The sequence below is a fragment of the Coffea arabica genome, chromosome 4e (genome assembly GCF_036785885.1).
Source record: "Coffea arabica cultivar ET-39 chromosome 4e, Coffea Arabica ET-39 HiFi, whole genome shotgun sequence".
NCBI classification, from domain to species: domain Eukaryota; kingdom Viridiplantae; phylum Streptophyta; class Magnoliopsida; order Gentianales; family Rubiaceae; genus Coffea; species Coffea arabica.
This window is the reverse complement of record NC_092317.1, coordinates 40,509,032-40,524,597: the sequence shown is the minus strand read 5'-3', so window position 1 is coordinate 40,524,597 and position 15,566 is coordinate 40,509,032. Positions and strand designations below refer to the sequence as shown.

Here is a 15,566-nt window from a genome sequence, read left to right as displayed (position 1 = left end):
AATTTTGCCTCCTTTCGGCGACCGTTACAAAACTCGGAGAGTTCTACTTGTAAGCCTTCTTTTTCTCTCTCCACACAGTCGCACACTTGCACAGGGAGAGTTTTCTGTGAAAGTGAAAGAAGAGCTTCGGAGTTGCAGAAAAAGAGAGAAAAAATGGTGGGAGAACAGAAGAGGCATCAGATGATGCAGAATTTGTTCGGTGAGCAATCGGAAGAAGAGGAAGAAGAGGAGGTCGAGTCCGAGCACGAGTCCAATCGCCAGCCCGGCTATGCTTCGGTATCAATTCCTGAACTTTTTCTTAATCGAAATTTTACTGATTATACAGTCTCAATTTTAATTTGGAATTATAATGTTCCCTTGTTCTGTGTATTTCTTTAGTTAGAATTGGTGAATTGGCCCAAGCCCCAAACTTTAGGTTATCGGTTATAGGCAGATGTGTGATTGCATATGCATGCATGTATATGCAGATGCAAATGATGATCTTTCTTTGCTGAAAGAATTTAATTTCGCCCTTTTTCTTGGGTTATAAGAATTAGGTTTGTAATTTCAGTTTTACCCGAAGATTAAAAGTTACATGGTTTGGTGTACTTGTGTAATCAAAGAACTATATTCATAAATTCATACGTTGCCCGAAGAACTCTTTTAGTATCATTCTATTCCAACATTTTTTCCAGATTAAAGGAAAGAGATTTTTGTTTTTTGTTCAACTCTGTGTCAGGGATAATGAATTTGCACGGATATTATATCCATCTATATCTATAGAATTAACGTTTTTTGCAGAATTAGGGTTTTCTAAGTATATCTGCCCATCGACTGTTTTCTTATCCATATATTGGATTGTATTCACGTGTTTATAAAGGAAATGCTATGCATTTGTTCTAAAGTTTATCGTCAGTATGTATTTATTAAATTTTAAAACTTGAACTAATCAGGTTTTGTCATTTTAATTTTGAGTTTGGTTAGAAAGCGAATATTAATTAGTTTATGTTCTGAAACAGTAGGGAATTATTTGGTCTGAAAGTTCTTATGATATTTTTCTGAGTCCCTCGAATTTTTGTCTTCATATTAGTGTATGACTTATGGATAGTATCTGCTTAATGTTGATGAAATGGCTTTTGAATTGATCCATGTTCTACACTGGTTTTGATAATTTATTGTGCTCATAATTAATTTTGCATTCAGGAAGAAGGAGATGGAGGGCTGGAGCCAGAGGGTGAAGGTGAAGTAGAAGGCCATGGTGAAGCAGAAATAGAAAGTGAAGCTGAACTACAAGATATTGATCATGATCGTGGTGAAAGTGAGGGTGAAAGAGAACAGAGTTCTCAAGAAGTTGAAGCTGGTGATCACAGGGAAGAAAGTGGAGAAAAAGACTCGGAGAGTGATGAAAAAGTACAATATGATCAGAGAGTTGTAACCAGCAGGAGACGTGGTGATGTCATCAGTGGATCAGAAAGATCTGAGGACAACACTTATGCTGACAATGAAGATGAAGAAGTGAATCAGGCTAGAAATCTTAGGTATCTGCTTAATTATTTTAAATATGCTTTCTTACAAGTACCATGTACTATTTCCTTTCTCCTGCTTGATTAACAATGTGAAACGATGTTTTTTTTTTTTTTTTTCCAAACGAGAACTTTAGTGGTTCAACCAACAACACTTGCTCCAATATTCACTTGCGTCCTTAAGTGAGGGCCTTTTTGCTTATCAAAGGAAGAAGTGATGCTGCTAGTAACATTTTCCTTAGGACTCGAGATATTACACAGCAAAGATTGGACATCAGGAAAAAATACTTTTTATTTATTCATTATTTATTTGCATTTTTTCATGACTGTATTCTCAGTTTAAAGGGCTTAAAATGACTGTGTATGACTATTGCATATGTCTTGCTATGGTTCATTAACAAACATCTGCAAGAAAATTGCTTTTTTGCTGACTCTTTTATTTTGGATGATGCTGAATACATTTCTTCGTTGTCTTTTACATCAGATCTCCTAGTCAAGAGAGAGATGAGGCTCATATTTCACTCTCAGCTCCTGAGATCCGTGATGTATTTGGGGACTCTGATGATGAAGAACCAGTGGAGTATGGGGTTCAAAATCAAATTGAAGATGAGGCAAATGTTTGTATTAGATGCTAAAATGTGATTGTGGATTTTTTTCTTATATTCTGCAGCTGAGAATGCATATATATGCTATATGAATGGCAATTATTAGCTTTTCTTATTTCACAGAGATTCCCTATGGAAGAGGATGAGGAGGACTATGACAAGGAACTCAAACCAGAGGATATGCTGGCTGATGAGGAGGGCCACTATGAATCTGAGGAAGAGCATCCTGAGGCTAAGCCAAGGGAAAAACCAGTTGGTCCTCCATTGGAGCTGGAGATTCCGCTGCGTCCACCTCCTGCACTCCCTGAAAAGGTTTCTTTTTTCCCCTGCTTTTTAACTTTTAGAGGCATAATTGGATGCATAGTACCTTTCATGTTACCATTTGGACTTATGATAGAGAACTCCCCATTGACTCAAGATTAATAAATAAGTCGAAACTTGTATTGCTATCTTCTCGTTTTAAGAATACCAGAGTTAAGTCTTGACTCTGGACAACTTCTTGACCAGCCTGATGATAGAATTGATGATCAAAGTTCTAACAATGCTTTAGCTTATATAGTTTTGAGTGCTCTGCTTTTTGAATCTAGTTTAATTTACTAGACTTTGGTGAGATTAATGTGTTATTTGCCTTGTTTCTTCCAAGAAGATTAATCAGTTTAATTTTTTGATTTATACTCTTACCTCTCGTATTTTGCGAGTGATCAAACTTGTTACGTACTTTTTGTTAGTGTCAGAAGATTCATACTGTGCAAGATTTGAATTTCACATTTGATGAATTATTAGCATGTTATGGGCCCACCTCTATCTATTATTCATTGATGTTTCTTCTGTGAAAAGAAAGATTGCGTTATGGTTTATTTTTAAGCTTTGTATGACATGTCATGTATACTTAACTTGTGTTATTATTCTGGATTAAATTATTGACTTGCCAATCAAGTGTTCCTCCTGAGCATAATGCATGTTCGAGATCAATGATGAGATATTGATTTACTGGACTATTTACTCATGGTATGTTATGGCATTGTATCACTGCGGGCCACGCTCTCGTTATTTTGGATCTATCTTGCCAATTACACAGCCCCATGTCACAATGTAATGAAAGTTTACCTTACCATGATAACTGTGTGGCTCATAAGATGCCCTGTGTTTCTCTCTCTCTTTACTGAGGTTTACTTTTCTATATGTCTCACACAATTTGGATTTAAATCCACTAAGATTTCCTTTAAAATGATAACTCTTCTTTGTTTTTGGTATCTTTTGATTTGATTCACTGTAGATTGGGGAATTAATGGAAGGTTAGTTTCTATATACACTAATAGTCTGTATGTACTCTAGGATCATTAGGCATACCCAATTCATCTACTGGTAGAATAAGTTTGAATTTTAATGCCTTCTTTTTCTTAATTTTTTTCTCTTTTTCCCAAATTCATTTTTCTCCTGTTCCCAATTTATTGCAGATGCCTCATGTTTCTCATGTTTCTCCTGTTCCCAATTTTTCTCATGTTTCTTTCTTTCTCTTCCAAGGTTTATTTGCCTAGATGTCTTGCACAATTGGGATTTAAAGGCAATAAGATTTCCTTTGAAATGATAACTCTTCTATGCTTTTGGTTTCTTTCACTTTGATTTACTTTAGATTGGGAAATTAGTGAAAGAAGATTAGTTCTTTGTGCTTTAGGATCCTTATGGAATACCAACTTTTACTGGTAGAATAAGTTATGAAATTTAATGCCTTCTTTTTCTTAATTTTTCCCTTTTCCCAATTTGTTGCAGATGAACATGATCAAAGTTTCTAATATAATGGGCATCGACCCCAAGCCTTTTGATCCCAAAACATATATTGAAGAGGATCATTTTGTGACAGATGAATCTGGGTCTAAGAGACGCATCCGCTTGGAAAATAATATTGTTCGGTGGAGGAGAGTGACAAATCCTGATGGCACAACTTCTGTGAGTGTACTTACTGGTTTGCATTGCTTATAGAAGAGGCTTATGATACTTTGTTGACACCAGAAATATTTTATTTATTCCTACTCTTATTAACTCAATTTCATTGCCCATGTATATCTTGACATGACCATATTTTAGCCTTTGAAAGTTTAATTTATGTTGCAAATATTTGGATATCCTGCATGAAAGTATATTCCATTTAGTCATGGATCAGATTGTTGTGTTGATGATTATTTGGACATTTACACATAAAATGCAGTGGTGGAACAATTGAATGTCTGTGGTTCGATAGTTAAGAATATATCTCCCATTGCAAAAAGAGAACCATTGTAGAATAAACAAATGATGGTAGGCCCATCTATAGGTCATTCTAATTATCTGGAGAACAATCCAAAGAAATCTATTAGCTGATAATAAATCTTAAATTTGCCGAAATGCTTATTTGGATGGCAAAGGTGCATATCAGGGGAGCCGATAGTGTTAAAGCTTTGCATATCAAGCATTAAGCCTTCATGCATTTGACTGAATATAAGATCTGTGAAAGATCCTATCATTACATCCTTGAGAATAAGCTTTTTGATGGTGAATGGTGCTAGTAACTAAATGCAGACTGAGCAATCTCAGCCGAATTTTATTTGAATGGTCTGATTGAACCTTTTCAATCTGCATGTTTTAGGTTCCAGTGCTCCACTTTTGCTATTATCCACACAAAAAACTATTATGTTATAGCATCTTTCCACTTTGAAGCACAAAAAATGAGTAATCATCAATGATCCAAATTTTCTCTTTTCTCACCTATTTCTAATTGTTAGCCACTGGAAATTTATTCCCTGTGCTTTGCTCTAATAATCCATTCCTATGCTATGTATGAGGTCAGAGGAAAGGAATTTGGTGTTAAACATTAAAAAGACGGTCTGACATGCAAAAAATTTCTCTCTTTTTTTTTGAATCATGTTAGTAACTACCCATGATTATAGGTGTTTAACGAATAACTATTAATTTTCATATTTTTAGTTTCATAAACTTCTTTACAAATTTTGTATCAAGTGTAAAACTAATTTCTATGTAAATAATTTCCACAAATGACTATCATTTGCACCCACATCAAGTATGCCATGAACCCTCATCTAACTTAAGCCTCATATATTTGGTAGTATCTGGCCTTCCATTTCAATTTACTGTCCTTCTCAGAACTTGGTTTATCTGGTTCTCATGAGACTGGCTGTATGATGCTAACTATACTGTGCTAGTGCAAGATGTAAAAGTACATCATGCACAATGCACATCACCAGTTCTTTGGCCTATACAGTGTTATGCTTTAAAGTGGTATGTAATTTTCAAAGATGGTACCTCCAGCTCCTGTTCTGGAGTTAATTATGATCTTGAAGCTTCTGTTATTCCTAAATTTGCTATGGAGTGAAAAGCAGTTGATTTACATAAAGTTGTCATTTTTAACTGTTGCATGAGATGTTTAAAAAAATTTAGAGTTCCTTCGCCAATGTGAACAGAGAATTTATGACAATGGTAGTTTAATTATCTTAAATTTCTTCTTCAGATATTTCAATTAGTTGGAACTTATGCAGAATTTTAGCTTGAGCTCTTTGCTGGACCGCTTTTGCTTGTAATTTACTTCTCTTTTTGGATTGTTTCTCTTTTATTTGGTCTCTAGTGCTTTAATGTCCTCTGTTGTTTGACTTGAAAGTATAGTTGCTTTACAAATATTACGGGATTCATTTTATAAAATGCGCTTTTTTTGTAGATTGAAAGTAATGCACGCTTTGTGAGATGGTCAGATGGGAGCTTACAATTGTTAATTGGAAATGAAGTTCTTGACATATCAGAGCAGGATGCACAGCATGATCAAGCACATCTTTTTCTTAGACATGGAAAGGTGATGATGCATGTATTCAATTAGTCGTTAATGAGGACAAAAACTGTCTTCTTAAAAAACCTAAAAGAAATTTTTACAACCGTGGAAAACTCAATTCTTATTCAATTTGTGTATCTGCAAAACAAGAATTTTCCTTTGATTACTTGCAGCAATTCTTTGTCAACTATGTGCAATTTCGTTCTTTCTTCACTAAGTTCAGCTTCATTAAGCTATGTCTGATATACTTATCCAAAAAAACAAGCTGTCTCTTATATGCTTTGTCGTAAAGTATATCAGGTAATAATTTTGTCTTTTAAGTATCTCTCATCCTTACGTTGGCATTATTTTCAACGTAGGTGGCTAAAATTTATTTAAAGCATATCTTACCCAGATAAGAACCTGCTAATTTTCTGGCAACAGTTAAAGAGTGTTATTTGTGGTTAAACTTCTTTCTTGGATGTGTATGTGCTTTATTGCCTCGATCAGATGTTGTAGTTAGTCAATTGCTAGATGAATGATTATTTGATTGAAGTGACCTGGGCTGTTCTTTCTTCATTGAATGACCAGCTTCATATCAAATATGCTTTAAAATTTGTAACATCTGCAAATTGTCAAAATCTTATTTCACAGGCAGATATATCTAACTTGTGCTTGCCTACTGTACTTGGGAAAGAATTGGTTAATCAAATTTTTGCTTAATGATATTTCTTGTGGGATCAATTTAGCAAAACAGTTCAGCTACACTGTTAACCAGTTTTTCTATTTACTTGTTGTCAATGTAGGGAATTCTCCAATCACAAGGGAGAATCTTAAAAAAGATGAGATTTATGCCTTCATCATTATCATCTAACTCTCATAGATTGTTGACTGCTTTAGTCGACTCACGGCATAAAAAGGTCTATAGGGTCAAGAATTGCATCACCGACATTGACCCTGAGAGGGAGAAAGAACAAAAGGAGAAGGTATTTATATTAGAATATCCTTGTTACTAGCTGTTCCTTATATTTTCTTTCTTTTTCTCCCTCCCTATACTCTTTGGGTTTAATTTCTTCCTAATGTGTAGGCTGAGAGTCAAACAATCAGAGCCAATGAACTTCTCAATCGGAAGAAGGAGAAAGTCAATCGCAAGTATACACAAACTGTACGCAGGGAGCGCCAACTTTCACCTGGTTTCTTAGAGGATGCACTTGAGGAGGTGACATTCTGCTGTCTGCTATTTTTTTTTTTTTGGGCTGTTAGCAATTATACCTTCACAGACTCAGGTCAGTTCATCCATTTCTGACTAATTTTCCTCCTTTGATTGATCAGGAAGAAGACCCAGATTATTATGAATCTCGGCGTTCTGCTGCTCGACGTCGCTTTGAAGAAGACCTAGAAATGGAAGCTCAAGCTGAGAAGCGCATTATCAATGCGAAGAAGGCATGTCACTTGGATTGCGTGAAACAAATGCCCCTATAAGATACTTGTTCCCCACTTCCCCTTCCTGTGTCTTTGCTTTTCTTGCATTATGAAATATACTTATCAAAAGGTCCTTTTGCATTAATGTTATCAGGGGCACAAAGATGTTGCACGAAAGCCATCAATGTCCACAACAAAATCATCTCGACAGCCAGTGGACTTTTCAGAGAGTGAAAAGGAAGAGTCTGAATATGAAACAGAAGAGGAAGAAGATGAGAGGTCACCAGCGCATGGGAGGGCAGAAGACATAGAGCAGGATTATGAAGATGAGGAAGAGCATGATGAAGAGGAGGAAGAAGCAAATGAGGTGTCAGAAGAGGAGCCAGAGGTAAGTGGAAGTTCTCAACTTTAGTTTCAGGGTAAACTTCTAAAAGATGGGTTGTATTCTGGATACTGAAGATAATGTGGAATTGTAACCAGAAACTTCTTTTTTCTTCTTCATTTTAGTACTTAAACTGATTTTTGAAATGTGTTTGGACCAAATTTGCAATCTACTTCTTGTCATTATGGCATAAAGCTATATTTCACTGAATGAGACAGCTATGACCTTGCTTACATGCTCACAGGTATTTTCTAGGTGGTTCTGTTTTCAATGTTCTTCTTTCTGTCTGTCAAAGAACATTGAAATATTTTAAGTGACATTGGAATAAATGTCATTAAGCTCAATAAACAATTGCATTATGTGAAAATTGTTTTTAGAATTGAGGTTAGTTTTCATTATTCTGTTTGGGGATTTTGAAACATCATCCTGTGATGCTGAAGAAAAGGTAAAGCTGCTATATGTGATTGCCATATATATAATTCTGGGATATTGTGGCATGTGTTTGTTATCTCTTTACTCTTGGCTTCTGTTGCTATTTAACTTCTTATCCTCATTTGGGTTTTATGTACTTTTGACAAGAATGTACGTGAGTGAGTTTTGGGTTCTCACTTTTATCCTCATTATATATCCTTTTGGGTGTTAATGTTGGCCTAGCTTCAAATTATAATCAGTTATACTCATCCCCACTCTAAGTTAATGGAGTTTTGGATGTTGATGTATCACAAAAACTTCATGCCTTCTCGGGTGATAATTTCTCCCTGAAATCAACTGCTGAATATGGAAAGGTTGACTTTACTACCTAAATAGGGGTCTATAAGTAATTTTCTTGTTTCACATGTTCACTCACTATTACATTCCTTAGCACCCAAAAATGCATCTGTTTAGTATCAGAGTTGAGTATGACCCATGAATTACAATCTGAGGTTGAATGACTACTAACAACAGCATCAATCTTTCAAGAGCTTTGCCTTCTGAATGGGATGTGTCCCCAATCTTATTGAAACTGACTAACACCAAGATCCAACACTTCAGAGTAATCTTAGTGTTTCACCAAGAAATTTGTGAAAGTGACTTATTTCAATGTCTTCGTTGAAAGGAAAGTTCCATAAGTTGGCCATTAGACTTTCACTAGCCAAAGCTCTATCTCAATATGACTTTTTCATTCATTTAGGATGTCGGTTGTTTGTTCATCAGGAAATCTTTGAGGCCTAGTAGAAAAAAAAAATTTCTTGTCAGTTCTAACAAAGGACCAGTGCATCATGTTTATCGATCAGTAAATGTTGAAGTCCAAGAAAGGAATATTTCTTCGATCGGATCTCTAAGGGTGAATCAGAAGGAGTAGTAACTGCCCAATTTTAAAAATATGTGGTACTCACAAAGTTATCAAACATGTGAACATAAAAGGGCCCCACTTGGTACCATTTAACATGCCAAGTGGACCCCATTTAGCATGTGAATTAACAAGTGGGCCTTTATATATACATGTGGAACTTTTCTGTTGGCCTTGGACCAACTACTAGGAATGCCAAGTAATTGCTATGCGGCGACATAAAATTTCTCATGTATCTTGTGAGTATTAAACACTATGATGACAATGTTTTTCTTCTAAGTGAGGGCTTTGCAAGAACTATAAGTTACTTCCCTTGATAATCGACATGGAAGTCAAACAATATCTGTACTTGGAAACCAAGTACATCTAGGACACTGTGAAGGCAACGCATGGCATAGTTCTGAGGTTTGAGAGGGTTGGTGACTAGGTATGTAATCGAGCCGAGCCGGGCATTACTATACTCGAGCTCGACTCGACCTATAAATAACTTGGCTCGAGCTCGGCTCGAGCTCAATCGAGTCGAAAAATCTCAAACTTGAGCTTGACTCGAGGAAATCTTAAAAAGCTTGAGACTCGACTCGATAAGGCTCAACCTTTAGTCAAGCCTTATCAAGTCGAGTAATCAAGCTTTTTGATTAGATACCTACTTTTAAATTCAGTATAAATTATACCCACAACGGTCATTTTATAATTATAATACATATATATTATTTAAATTATACGGCTTGACGAGCTACTCGTCGAGCCATGAGCTGCAAAATTCTGACTCGAACTCGACTCGAATGTGTAGCTCGAGACTCGGCTTGCGTACATCCCTATTGGTGACACAATTTACCCTTTTAAGTAAAGTCCTATTTGCTGAGGCCATTCCGAGCTTTCAACTCTCAATATTGGCTTGACCATTCTGGTCGAACTTGAATCTGGCATGCTGTAGATTACTTTTGTTTACCTCCATGCTGAACTTGTGAAGAAAGCTGTTGTTCAAAATCTCAAAAAACAAGCTTTGGCCGCCTTGAGCTCGAGTGAGTTGATGTTTCAACTATAATAATCAGTCATTTTCGGTACAGATATATTATATCACAACTTTGCAATGTAACTAGCATAATATAAAATAACTTGAAGTCTGTAACCTCCTTAGAAACGGATAGCAAATTTATGAACTCACCTTTCAACCTCACTCGTTATTGTGGAAATTAGCATACCTTATGTATGGGGTCTTTGTGAGCCTAAAGTGATCAAAGGTTATATTTTTTTGAGCCTTCAAGCTGTGAGTTAGTTAGATAAAGCAGCTTGAGTGAAGCTTGTTGGATTACGACACATCCATCTTAGCGCAACTTGTTACCCAAGGTTGTTAGATAGCACTGAAGGTATTGTCAAGGCTTGGCCTTTTGGCATTTACCACTTTCAATAGCTTTCAAGACTGTATTGTTCTGGACCTGCTTTTGGTCCACTGAACAGTAGCCCTCTTGTGTTCATCCATGAGCTAACATTCTTTTCTATTCGATCCGTTACGGTAGAAATAGTCTTTCTCTGGGTGCTCAACCGATACTTAAATTCAGTCTCTTGATAACTTGGGATCAAATTGAGACTCAAATAAATCTACAAAAAATGTTAGAAAGCAAGAATGGCTGGAGGCCCTAAGAAACAATTTTCATTTCTGCAGCTTGATGGATAAAGTTTTCCTTTTTTGACCATTCAGCAGTAACATAAAATACTAGATGATTAATATTATCTGTTTCCTTTGTGAGATTTATATATCAGGGTATAATCCCTTCCGAGTTTTTTTATACATCTAGGCAATTCTCCTATATGTAATCCCATTCCTTATTGGATGTCAAATTTCCGTGTGTTTCTCATGTTCAATTAGGAATTAAGCACGTAGTAATCAATCAAGAAATCTTCAATTTAATGAGATTCTTCATTTATCAATTAAGCTTGAGGAAAGCGCCAGTCAATTGTTCTCTGTAACAGTAAAGGTCCTAACATGATCTCCCTCCTTGTATTTGGTGGTGGTTAAATAGTTCTAAATTTCACCATAGTGATATCATACTTATTTTCTTTCCTCTTTCACCCCAGAGATTTATTCAGAGTTTAACAATATGAATTTTAATGAACAATAGTTTGATATTTGCATATACTTGTGTATTAGGAATGTAATCAATTTTAGTGAGAAATTTTGGAGGTGGATGTCATGCGACATTTACTGGAAGAAGATATTTGAGAGCAAACCAGTTTTTCGACAATATATTCAAAACATGCAGTTTTTGTGCTGCCAATATTTTTGGAAAGAAATCTGATCTTGTCAATGTCTTCCAGGAAGGCACATAGACAAGATTGGTTACAGGTTTAAGACTCTTGATTTGGGCCGTTGGCCATATTAGATTAAGATGATCAGTGATTTTGTGGTTGCCTTACCAAGTTTTTTGTCAATCTTAGTTCTTCAAAATGTTCTTTTAAAAATTGTTAGGAAGAGGATTCTATATCTTTTTGTGCTGAAATATATGAATTTAATGGATAATCAATGGACATTTAGACATTTGGTTGTCCTGGTTGTTTCCTTGTTATAAGCAAACTGGTAATTAATGCCAAGCAATCATGAGTTCTAATTGTAGAATTCAAGAAATCTTTCCATGTGCGGAGGTGATGTGGTCACTAAAAAGAGATTTTAGTTTTTATCATGTTGAAATGAAGGGTTGTAGGAAGAAGAATTTAATGCAAGAAGCATTCTTCATTAAACAAGCATTGGATCACGATACCATATTAGTATCGCCTAAGCCTAAAATCATGATTCTCATTGATTCTTGTTCTACTGGTGTTTAAGCTAAATCTGATGTTGAGTGATGCTAAGATCCTGATATAGCTCAAATCAAAATAATATGAATTCAAAATTTCCTGTAGTTTTTATACATGGAGAAACATACTGTAAAAATGTCTAAACATGATAATTTGTGGTGACTTTCTATGTTGATGTATTTCGGCCGCATAATGTTGCTGTCTATTGCTTATGGATTAAATGTATGTTAGGTTTCCTGTCTTTATAATAAAATTATCTTGTGTTCTATAGTAGGAAAGGAAGCAGTTTGGGAAATACATCATCAAATTTACTTTTTCCCAATCACCTTTTTACCTCACATAAATCAAATCGCTACAGTACATTTTTCTAAAAGGCTCCTAAAAATAGCAATCCAAACTAGCTCTTAGTTTTCCTTGAAAAATGGAAAGGAAAGAAGCTTCTATTTAAGCTGGAAATCTTCATGGTTGCCTTCCACTTTTCATTTGGCCTTAGGTTGGATTTTCCTTTGGTGATTCAAGCTAAGCTCAATAATGCAGGAGCCGTATGCTCGAAGTTAGACAGGTTGAAAGGCCAACCATACTACTCAGAACTTGAATGGACCATAGCTCGCACAGAAGAGCCCGTTTGTAGCTGGCTTGGCCACAAATCAAAGATTAGACTTCAAGACATAGCATTCATTAACTTTTTAAGCTTGGGTTTGAGTAGGTTGGATGAGGAAAAAATTTGAATCCACTCGTCTTCTAGTTTTAGCTCAGCTTGAATAGTAGTTGAACTGAGCTCAAACACATTTTAAGCTGATTAAGTATTCAAGCAATTTTGAACATTATAGTTTCCACCTCAATTAGGCATGTTTAGCTTTGCATGGGATGTGCACAAGTTTTTGTGTAAAAAGTTAACGAGTAAGATAAATAGGAAATGTATGAGAAAAGTAACTTATTAAAAGGATTTTTTTTTTTTTTTTTCTGCTGCAAACAAAGTTTCGAGTCTCTCTTTAAATAAAGTTACAATAAATTCTTTCCTTGGATTGTCTTATATTTGGTCTAGAGTCCATCTCGGTGCATTTGGTGATAACTTAAATGTTGATGAGTTGGCCTGCACTTATGTTGTTAAATTATTGCAAGCCAATAAGGAACCTGATTTATGGTTGGAGACTTGCATCAGAGCCAAAAGATTCCAAGCTTCACTCCTCAAGCAGGAGACTGAATGGATAATGTTCAAGCTTTACTGAATAACTGAAATGAGCTGGCCACACTGATACCGGAGCTCTCTTAGCACCTAACAAAGTGTTCTCCATTTTCCTGTTTATGTTAATCAAGGACTAAAGTAAAAGAAAAAAAAAATTTGCAGCAATCAAACCAAATTGTGTATCATAATAAACTTCTTTGACAACTGGTATGCTGATACTGTTTTATATTGTGTCATAATAAATGCATATGCTCTATATTGTCAAAGTGACTTAATGATTAGATTAAATTTCTCAGGAGCCAAGGAGAAAATCTAAGGAGCCTGGAACCGGTCTTAAGAGAAAGGACATTGAATCTGATGAGGACTCTCCTCCCAGGAAAGCTGCGACACATCGTCGAATGGCAATTGTTTATGACAGTGATGATGAATAAATGAATCTCAGATAAGTGAGTATTTCCTTTCAACTAATAGTTTTGGTCCTGGAGCAGTAAGTGCGTGGCTGACGCGCAAGAAAGCTGTTTGATTAAAAAAAATTGCTGATAAATTTTCTAAAACGTGGCCAAGGAAAAATTGCAAACGCAATTCAGAATTGCTGTGCTATTCATAAAGACTTGCTAATCTGATAGATGTAGTTAATTCATGGCTTTCAGTATTTTTTGCTCAACTGATTTGTTATTTTAACGGTGAATTTTTGCTATCTGTGTTATGCAGAATGCTATTCTTCTCTATAATGCACATACAAATCTAACCCCACATATCTGAACATGGTAGCCCCCTGCTTCCCTCCCATTTTAGCTTACTCCTGACTTGGATTCTACTTAATCCGTTACTAAACTTGTGTGGTTGATATTTTCTCCTACTTCTTGTGATTAATTAAAACTTTTCTTTCCTGTTAATGAGCATCCCAACCTTGTTATATTTGTAATTTTCTCAATTATTATGTGCTTGGTTTGTGTACTTGATTGTATCTGCTAGCTAGATTTTTTTGTCTGTTCATTTTTCAGGGTGGAGTGGAAGAAAGAAGCATGAAGCTTGGGGGAACAAAAACTTTTTTAAAATGAGGATCAAATGAAACATTCATAATCACTGGGCTACATTTGATGCCCATCTTTGCTAGTTATATTTCTTTTAAACGTAGCTTTTTGTAGTATAAACTTATGATCAAGTTTGGTTTGTTTGGACTTTAGTTACAATTGTCTAGTCATTAAGAAAGTCAATATAGTAGAAAAAATACACTAAATAAATAGTCATGCATTGTGGGTCAGATTAGAGCTCACAGAACCATGGCAAGATCTTCATCATGTGCAAAATAGGTAGTGATGTAATGGCAAACCATTGTGTGACTTCTAAAATGTCCAATTTGAGGTGAAAATTAACAAAGTGCAGCCACTCTGCAATTACTAACAATTTATTGCTGTGGGTGTCTTGCATTTTACATATAATCTGTAAGTGAAATATATGGCATCTGCCAGTTAGTTTTTGATATTTGAAATAAATAATAACTTTTCAAATTGCACTATCTATACAAATATAACTAAGAATCCTTTTTTTTTTTTTTTTTTTGGCAGAAAGGATTGCCAATGGTAACATAGGCTACTAGATATCTGTGTATGTTGTCTGACTTTTAGTGGAAGGGGAAAAAGGAATACCAAAAAGATCAGAGCTTCTAGATTGTTGTCATTATAGATTGTTGAGCTGAGCAATTGTGTTGAATTAACACCTTGCTTCTTTTATTGAGATCCAGACGTAACTGACAAATGCTGAACTTGAATTTTGCAGGATAAGTTGCTCATAGGATTTGTAAGGCTAGAATGGATGCTTGATGTCATTGCTGATTTCATGTGCAGATATCCAGTGCCTAGTCAGAAATTTGTCCGTCGTCCGCTAAGAAGTCAATATGATACGCGGTGAAGTCTCAGAAGTTTTATGATGTACATGATTAGTGAGAGAGATTCTTATATTCCTTGTGCTTAATTGCTGAATAACCACATGAAAGGAAGTAACTTGTATTGACTAGGTTAAAAAAATTAAGCAACTGAATTTTGAGCAACATGAATGTAGTTTTCAATCCTTTGTTATGTTCTTCCGTTGCCCATCTCCTTACCTATTTTTGACAGGATTTTGTACCTTCTTCCTATGTTCAACATTTGGAGCTGGAGGAGCCTGATATCAAAGAAATGAGGGAGATATGGCAGATTGGGGAATCCAGTGGGGCCCGTGGGGGGTAGGAACTCTTTATGGGGTTATGGAGGTCGACTGTTGTGGTTGGGGAGAGTGATTGAACGGAGAGGATGGTGGAGAGGAACAGGAGGTGGCTTTTGTTGCTGGTCAAATAATGTGGAAGCCATGGCAAAACAGTCTTGCCAACTCATGTCCCGGAAGCATAAGCACCAGCCATTTTATCTCATCAATTATGTTTTACCAAAATGTTGTTGTTTTGGAAAATCAAACACTTTATTTTACGACCTTTTAGTTTTACAAGTACATTTGTTTATCCTATTGTTCTCTCTTTGTTCTAAAAAAAAAACCTGAGTTGGTGTGTTTTGGCTTTCA

At 35.6% G+C, this 15,566-nt stretch overlaps 1 protein-coding gene across 5 annotated transcripts; it reads left to right on the top strand.

The window, feature by feature from the left end:
* LOC113742148 (protein LEO1 homolog) lies at positions 1–15,566 on the top strand. Of its 5 annotated transcripts, none has more exons than XR_003460805.2 (13): positions 1–276; positions 1,183–1,517; positions 1,987–2,119; positions 2,231–2,419; positions 3,878–4,054; positions 5,814–5,945; positions 6,707–6,886; positions 6,988–7,119; positions 7,233–7,343; positions 7,477–7,710; positions 13,310–13,459; positions 13,725–13,780; positions 14,793–15,091. XR_003460805.2 is itself a non-coding variant. In XM_027269887.2 (12 exons), exons 1-11 carry the CDS (start codon positions 154–156, stop codon positions 13,442–13,444), a joined length of 1,881 nt encoding a protein of 626 aa, XP_027125688.2. In that variant the 5' UTR covers positions 1–153; the 3' UTR covers positions 13,445–13,459; positions 14,018–14,323. The 5 variants fall into 5 exon arrangements, 2 of the variants coding, with proteins under 2 accessions (XP_027125688.2, XP_027125687.2); XR_003460804.2 differs by lacking the exon at positions 13,725–13,780 and adding an exon at positions 15,131–15,566 and having other exon boundaries at positions 2–276; positions 14,793–14,920; XR_003460803.2 differs by lacking the exon at positions 13,725–13,780 and adding an exon at positions 15,131–15,566 and having other exon boundaries at positions 2–276; positions 14,793–14,944.